Genomic DNA, 8,725 nt, shown 5'->3' on the forward strand with positions numbered 1-8,725 from the left:
ATGAGTCTTTACCACGATTTAAATATTTTATTAGGTGTTTATAAAGCAGAGGACACAGAAGTGGGGACAACATTCAGCCCTGAGCAGTAATGAACACTAATGACTGTGGCTGCAGTGCCCTCAGGGATTCTGATGTTGTTGTACATTTATTTCCTAATAATTCATGAGATTCTGGAGTGTTGGTCAGCATTGCTTAGTACCTCACACAACATCTAATTGTTAATTATTATTGAACTTCTCCAGAAACATCAGCCATAGACAGGAGATATTTATTGGTGAGTAGAAAAAGGAAGAAATCTCATCTCTACAAAGCTGTGCCCCTCAGCTGGCACAGCATGTGGACATATTTATTCAAGAAAACTTGTCATCACTGGGAAAAAAATAATATTATTGCCCTGTGGTAATCTGGGGTAAACAACTGGAGTTTCTTTACCAAGACCTTGTCCCCAGGGAAGATTTTTTTTATGTTGTTGCTTATAAACTTTTTCCTGGGAGCTGAACTCATCACTAGAGGGTCTTTTTGTTTTAATTGTCCATTGAGGTCTTGGAAATTTTGTTTCTGTGCATGTGAAGACATTCTGAATCTGCTACCTTAGGAAAATGAGGACTGTTTAATCTGACTTGATGTGTTTGCTTTCAGTGCCCTCACAAGGGCTGCAGCCACAAGACCATCTGCACTTCTCCTTTGCCTTTGACAGTCAGATTCAGTGAGTCAGAGGAGTTGGACTCCCAGATTTTGCATTTGGAGCTCATATAAAACATCATCTTTGTGCATAAGGTGTTTTCTTCAAACCCTCAGTGGTGTTCTTTGACTTTCCCTGCAGTTCATCCTTTCCATAACATCCCATTCACACAGTGCTTGATCTCTGTGGCTGTCACAGGAAATCCCAAAGCAGAGACCGAGGTTTAAACAACAATAATCCTAAAAATCCCAATTCTGGCATTTCATTAGGAACAGATGAACAGCACAGCACTGCAGCAAAGAGCTGCTCAGTTCACATCTAACAGAAGGCATCACTTCATTGTGAAAATCCACCCTGCACATTGGCTGAGGAGCTGATCAAGGGGAACCGTGCTTAAAATCAACCTTGAATGATAAAATGTTACATAAAGCATGGAGGGCTCTGCCTTTGATACTGAAAAGGAACCATTTTCCTACACACCCTGAAGAATACTGAATAATTAATTGGGCTGCTGCATTATCCTGTGTGTGAGAGCATTTGGAGAGAGCAATTCCTGCAAATTCCAAGAACAGGGATGCTCCAGGCTTCTCATGAAATAAAACCCCTTTTTGTGTCTGCTCCTAGGAGGGAATCAGCAGGGGCCACACTCAAGTGACCATGAATGTGTCACTGACAGGCAGTGGAGATGACTCTGTGTAACAACTCTGGTCCTGAACTACCCCAAAAATCTACATTTTATGAAGATGCCAATCCAGGTGAAGTTGTAGAACAGCCCCACAGCCCTCAGCAAACTGCTGAGAGGAAACCCAGCACAGCCACCAGTAATTTACTACCTAAACAAACCTTGCAACAAGCTCCAGGGAAGGGAGGGAGCATTTCCCTTGTTAGGAGGAGAGCCTAAATACTGGATTTATCTGATTTAAGACTCCCAAGCTTTTATTGGGCTATTTGTACCTAATTTGTTTTATGGGAGCAGTCCCAGGCTGAGTTGAATTTCCCCAGTCTGTTTTTATTCAGCTCTAAGGAGAATTCCTGTTCCCTTGGCAGCCTCCTCTCGTGCTGGGTGCTGTGGCCAACCAGCACCATTAACTGCTGCAGTCTGGAACTGCAGAATTGGGCAGAAATTACTATTTTCCTTTTTTTCCTGCCTGTGAATGATACTCTGAGTAGCTGCTTTTCATCCTCTCTCTCTACATCGAGGCCAGAGCTGCTCTTCCTTCTCATTCAGCTCAGGGCTGGGGTGCAGCTTCTCAAGGCAAGAGAGAATTTTCATATTCTTGCAATTAATGTCTCATTTTCCAGAACGGAATGAGCAAAAAATACATTTTTTTAACAGCATCCTGGTAAGTTACAGAGTATTCACAGAGTAATCTGTATTTTATCTGTCTTTTCCATTAAAATAGGCAAAATTTTCAGAGATTTGGCACTTAGATAAAAGAATATTCCAAAATAAGTCTGCACTCACTGTTATTATCACCAAGTGTTGCTGTCTTCACTGTAAAATCCACTTTGACCTGGAATCCACCTGATTTACCAATTACACAAAACTAGGCTTGTTCTTTTCAGCCTCCTAAAGCCTTTGGATCCATGTGAAAAATCTTTCCCTCCCTTAGAATAATTTTAGCTTTGCTCAAACTTTCTTATTTCAATAAAAGATGGAGCACCCTTTAAGGCTCTAATTTCAGTGTGGTGTGTATTAAAAAACTTGGGTTTTCTGAAAGGGGAATCTGGGTTCTGGCATCCTCTTTCCTTAGCAGGGAGAGCAGATCCTTAAAATATTTAATCCAGCTCTGCTCCAAGTAAAGCTTTCACTCAGATAAAAACATGTTCAGGGCATTTTACTTGATTAGGGGAAATTTACTATTCCAATTCCTTTTATGTCACCATCCTTCCATTAAAATTTATGAGGGCTGATTAGTACATGTTATTTTTTTCTAAGTTTTTTTTTAATCAGAGAGCATCTTTAAAAAAGGAAATGAGGGCTCAGCTCTGGCAGCTGCACTTCTTTGCAAGCACAGTTTAAAGCAAAGACTTCTATATGAATTTAATGTCCAGTTTTGGTGGGGGTAGAAGCTTTAAATTTTGACTGATGAAAATTACTACCTCTTCACAAATCAGCAAATTGGTTTGCAGGGAAATATTCCAAGGTTTCAGCTTTCAGAATCTCCAACATTACTGCACCGAGTCCCCCTGGGGGCTGTCACCTCTCCTGGCATTAATTCCTGCCACTGTCCCATCCCTCCTGTACAGCCAAAATTCACTTCTCAAAGCAAAGAAACAAAGGACCAAGACAGGCAAAAAATAACGTGGTTTCATCCATCCTTGTTTTTTTTCTTTTAAAGCAGAAATGAAATTAGCACCACTGTGACTGAGGAACACTCCTTGATGGCAGATAAGCATTCACTGCAGGCCTTACAGGGTTTTAAGAGTATTCAATTACAGTGCATTACTTTATTCAATTAAAGGGGGAAAAAAAAGGGTTGAGAGGATGCCTGGGAACATTCCAGCACAATTTCCATCTTCATCATTTGAAGCACTGCAGATTGTCAGGTCACTTTCTGCAGTGTCTGGAAGGCAGAACAATAAAACTGTCCCGGGGTTGCCTTGCTGGGTTTGTAAAAAGGAGACTTCAAGAGAGAGTCAAAGAGGCATCTTTGAGATGCACACATACAACATTTATTTATTAGACTGCCTGGACAACATTCCAGTCATCATGAATTTGATGATGCTGCCTCTTAATTTCTTAATGCATCTGTGTCACTGGATTTTAATTTAATTCACTTTTCACTTTAGTTTGATTTATTGTTCTCTTTAGCCCAGTTTCTTTAACAAACATGAATGTTAGCAAAGAACTTCTTGAAAACAGGCAATTGGGATTTAATGTAAGCAGAGGTTCCAGTTTAAGGCACCTGGTCCATCTGCTAAAGAACATTTATTACCTTGTGCATTTTCTTCTGTAGATAAATGGAGAAATTGCTTCAGTGCTGAGTTCCTGTCAGAGTACAAGGCCACAACATTATAACCATCAAAAATCAGGAACACAGGTACTTTGTCTTACTTTTATCACAATCAGGTACCTCTTCCTTGGTCCTTAAGAGCGGGGAAAGAAACAGATAAGTGCAGATTAGTGGGTTTAAAATCCTTTGCTGCAACTTCACATATATACATTTTGTACCTTCATTCCAGGTACAAATTTTGCCAAAATTAAATCAAAGGGTGGGTTTTTCCCTCTGTCTCCAGTGAGCCAACAGTATTTATCCTTGTCCTCACTGTCCAGTGAAGGCTTTTTACCTTTAAAAAAAGAATCTGTAAGAAAGACAATACCGTAAGAAAAGAACTTTTAATAATCTAAAGCTAAAATGGTAAGAAAATGTATGTAAAATTCAGAGCATTAACTGAGCCTGGAGAAGTCTTTTTTCCCCTCCTTCCTCCACATTCAGCTCTGTTCTCTCCCCTCCAACACCCCTCAAAACCAGCAGGTATGGAAACAGAGCAGAAGGCATTGGGGGGGGATTTTTAAGGACATTTTTGATAACGTATTAAACACGTTGGGAACCAATTGCAACACTTCATTGTGCCAACACATACAAAAAGCAGAGGAGCAAGGCAGCACCAATGGCTTAGCCCTTGGAGCCCTGCTCACTGGAAGAGGCTGCTGTGGTGCAGAACATCATGGGCAGACTCAAAGCTCAGCACTTCCTTGTGGAACTTGCTGAGCTGCGTCTTTATTTTCTTCAGGGCAGGAGTTGATGCCTTCCTCTTGTAGCTCATGCCTCTCAAAAGTTTATCTGCCAAGTAGTGCAGCCAGAGGACGTTGCTGTGTGGGTGATAGTCAGTCCAGCTGTTGGAGTTCTCCTCTTTCATCTGCCTGTAGATGTCAAACTGGTAGTCCCCAGTGCCTTGGAAGAGCTCCTCATCTGTGGAAAGGTCACAGAACACGGTCAATCCATCCTTCTCCAGGCGGGACAGGGTGTAGTCGATGATGTTGACGTGGATCCCTGCTGTGGGGATGCTGTGTGTTGCCCCATTCAGCACGTACTGAAGTTCTTTCACGTCTGTGTTTTTGACCAGCACGTTCCCCCAGTGCAGGTCCCTGTGCTCGAAGTGCAGCTCCTGCTCTGCCACTGCCAGGGACGCGGTGACCTGGTGCAAAACGCTTCTGGCTGATGCCACCGAGGAGAACTTGCTCCTCATGCGCTCCAAGTCCCTGCCTCCAAATTCAAACTCCAGGACCATGAAGAGCTGCTGGGCCCCGAAAAAGTCTGGTCGGTCATTTTCTGATCCTGTTTCTTCGTGGAATTTGTCCCAGGCTTCCAGGAGATACCTGGGATAGGGCCCTTGGACACAGTGCACAGAGTACAGGCTGATGAACCCCACAGTTCTGTTCACAGAGCCCTCAGACAGAAGACTGAGTTCTTTTGAAATTATTACCTCAGGCAGAATCTCCCCAAAGCTCTTCTGAGCTTCACCGTTTATTTTTTCAGTCCCCTCAATGGGAATTATTTTTAAGGCCACAGGTCCTCTCTCACTGTCAATCTGGAACACCTCTCCAAACACCCCTTCTCCAATTTTCTTGCAATCTTTCATCTTATCTAAAGGAATGCATTCCTCAAAAGCAATAGGCCCTTCTTGGTTGCATTCCCCAAACACCTTCTCTGCATCTGTAAGCAGCAGCTCCAGGACAGAGGATGAATCCCTGGGAGCCAGCAGGACCATGGAGGAAGCAAACCAGGAGCAGCCCTGAGCTTTCCCAGCAGACAGGCTGGCTTGGTACCCCGAAAGCTGGGATTTCCCTGAAGGGCTAAAGAGGATGCTGCTGCAGAAACTCTCATCTGTGGTCACTTTCTTCTTTTTATGGAAGGACAGAGATGCTCGAACTCTAGCCCAGGAATAAGAGCCATTAAGGAGTGAAAAGTCATTGTCTCTGACATCTGCAGACATCTCCAGAGCTCCCTTCAGAGCTTGTTTTTGCCTTGTCTGGAGTCTGAAAAGGGAGTTATTGGGCTGCTGCTGTCTCTTGTTCTTGTGCCTTTTTGGACGGAACCTCGTGTGCCTGCCCCACCGGCTGGCACTGAAGCCACTGATACAAGCTTTCCTGCAGGTGCTGCCCTCCCCAGGGACACCCTTGGTCCTTTTGTGCTTGTTCTCCAAGATTCCTTGGCGGCCCACGGGAGAGCCTAGCTGCAGGCAGGCAGGTTGAGCATCAGCCTGTTTGTGGAGTTCCATGCTTTTCAACCTCATCGGCACTTCCAGAGGGTCCAGGACCACCACTGGCACAAGCCGGTACTCCTTGGCTAGGTCTCTGTGACAGCTCGAGCTTCTTTTTGCCGAATTCCTCGTGAGATGATTTGGAACCTCACAAGTGGCACTGTCACAGGGCTCAGGGGGCTGTGGCTCACCCTCAGTGGGGGCCAGCGCTTCCTGGGGAGTGCTTGGTGCTTTCTGGGGGGACGGGAGAGCTTGTGCCCGGCAGGGTCCCCGCACCGACGACCTCAGAACACGGCGGGACCCCCGCAGCCCCAGCTCGCGCTCCCGGCTCCCAGCCGCGCCTTTTGGTCGGAACCATTCAGGCACCTCCTCCCCAGCATCCAGCAGCGACGGGCTCCGCCCGGGGCCCCCCTCGGGCGAGCTGTGGGGCAGCCGGTGCGGCGGGCGGGAGTCCCCCAGCCCCGAGCCGCCCTCGATGGTGGTGCTGAGCAGCAGCGAGCTGAGCCGCACGGGCGGGCCGCGGCGGCGGCGCGGGGGGCTGTCGCCGGGCCCCGAGGCGCTGTCGGTGGCGGAGCTGAGCGGGCCGAGGCGCCCGAGGGCGGCGCGGCGGGGCGGCGGGGCCCATTGCGGGGTGCTGCAGAGCAGCGGCCGCCGCGCCGCGCACAGCGGGCCCTGCCGGCGGCGCCGCGAACCGCGCGGCGGGGACGGGCACGGGGAGGGCGAGGACAGGGACGGCGGCGACTGCCGGCGCTCCTCTCTGCGGCGCCCGGGCTCTTTCTCCTGGCTCCACTTCTTCTTCTTCCCCTCCGGTTCCCGCTTCTCCTTCCCCCGGCCCCGGGTCTCCTGTCCCCGCCCCCGGTTCTCCGGCTTCCGGGTCTCCTTCCCGGCCGGTTCCCGGTTCTCCTTCCCGGCCGGCCCCCGCGTGTCCTTCCTGCGGGCCCGCAGCCGCCTGGCCCAGGCGGGGCGCTTACCCACGGGCTGCAGGCGGCGCTTTTCGGGCGGCGAGAAGTCGGGGTCGTCCGACGGGCTGGAGCGGGCGCTGGAAGCGGAGAGGACGCTGGAGGCGGCGCTGGAGGCGGCGGAGGTCGAGCTGAAGAGGCGCTTGCGGTCCTGCGGCGGCGAGATCCATCGGTCGGGCGGCGGCAGCGGGCGCAGGTACCCGGCGCGCCGCGAGTAGGTGCGGAGCAGCCGCGGCTGCAGCGGCATCGCGGGGCCGGGCGGGCCGGGCCCTGTGAGGGAGCCCGCCCGCCGTCCGTTCGAACGGGTATCGCGAGAGCGCGCGAGAGCGGCCGCGCCCCGCCCGCAACGGAGGGGTGGGGCCGCGGGGAGGCCACGCCCGCCGGCCACGCCCTCCCCTCCCGGTGCCGATCCCGGTGCCGATCCCGGGTGTCCCGCGGTGCTGATCCCGGTGCCGCTCCCGGTGCTGATCCCGGTGCCGCTCCCGGGTGTCCCGCTGTGCCGCTCCCGGTGCCGCTCCCGGGTGTCCCGCAGTGCCGCTCCCGGTGCCGCTCCCGGTGCCGCTCCGGGTGTCCCGCGGTGCCGCTCCGGGTGTCCCGCGGTGCCGCTCCCGGTGCCGCTCTCGGGTGTCCCGCGGTGCCGCTCCCGGTGCCGCTCCCGGTGCCGCTCCGGGTGTCCCGCGGTGCCGCTCCCGGTGCCGCTCCCGGGTGTCCCGCGGTGCTCCATGCACCCCGTGGCGTTTCAGGACCCCCGGGATGCGCGGTGCCCGCGCTGCTCCATGCACGCCCTGAGAAGCGTCGCTGCGATGGCAGAATTCACTGGTTTGATACCTGTATTCTACACCTGTGCGTGGGATACAGCTGTATGTGTGTACACGTGTGCTGTACCTGGGTACAGAACGCGTGTCGCTCTACCGGGAGGCTGCGGGGACACCGGCACGCGTTGCCCAGGGAGGCTGTGGCTGCCCCAACCCTGGCAGCGTTCAAAGCCAGGTTCGATAAAGCCTTGAGCAACTTGCTGGGATTGGGGGAAGGTGTCCCTGCACATGTCAGGGGGGTTGGGAATAGATGATCTGTTAGGTCCCTTCCAACCCCAGCATTCTATGATTCTATGTATTCATGTATTTTACTCGTGTGTTAAAAATACGATGTATTTCAGGTGTATCCCACCGCAGGCAGACTCGAGGGCCGCGTTCAGCTGCCGTTCCCGAGGTCAGGGTGTGCCCTGCACTGCAGTGGCGTCGCTGCTTCTCCACGTGTGATGCTATTCCCTCACCCCGCAGAGCAAGCGGGATGTTTTATTCATCTCCCGGGAGCCACCCAGGGCTTAGCAGAGTTGCTCCTCGTGGAATTATTCTTAAAGCCCTCCAGGCTTTCGTGTCTCAGTGCCGCAGCTGTAGCTCAGGTTGTGGACACGGGACACAGCTTGGTGGCAGCACAGCACTGGGTGCTCCTTGCAGTCTGAGCCAGGGGTTGCTGGAAAGCAGCTGATGTTTTGTTCCTTAAGTTTTTTCTTCTATTGTTCTTAAAAAGCGGAGCTGTTCTGCTGATCCCTGGGAAAATCAGGGGGAAATGATCTTCAGCAGAGAGCTCTACCTGGGCCTGAAAGAGGAGAACCTGAACGCTGAGGTGTGGGGATCGCACAGGCAGCTTGGACCTTCCCTTGGGGCAGCAACAAGTGAGAAATCCAGATGGTTTTGCTGAGCCTAGAGAAACAATCAAGTCCCAGAGTTCAATTCTGGATTTTTGTTCTGTCTCTGAATTCAGTGAAACCAGGTTTTGACTGTAGGACAGAAGCAGAGGGAGGATATTTGGTACTGCAGAGCAGATTTTTAGGGTTCCATGTGGAACTCTTGTACTGATGCAGCTAAAGCAGAG

General features: G+C 51.0%; 1 protein-coding gene across 1 annotated transcript; it reads right to left on the bottom strand.

The window, feature by feature from the left end:
* Positions 1–2,990: 2,990 nt before the first annotated feature.
* On the bottom strand, positions 2,991–7,117 carry HASPIN (histone H3 associated protein kinase). The gene has a single exon (XM_069033705.1). It carries the CDS (start codon positions 7,095–7,097, stop codon positions 4,323–4,325), a length of 2,775 nt encoding a protein of 924 aa, XP_068889806.1. The 5' UTR covers positions 7,098–7,117; the 3' UTR covers positions 2,991–4,322.
* Between the last annotated feature and the right edge of the window lie 1,608 nt (positions 7,118–8,725).

The sequence above is a fragment of the Aphelocoma coerulescens genome, chromosome 19 (genome assembly GCF_041296385.1).
Source record: "Aphelocoma coerulescens isolate FSJ_1873_10779 chromosome 19, UR_Acoe_1.0, whole genome shotgun sequence".
Taxonomy (NCBI): Eukaryota; Metazoa; Chordata; class Aves; order Passeriformes; family Corvidae; genus Aphelocoma; species Aphelocoma coerulescens.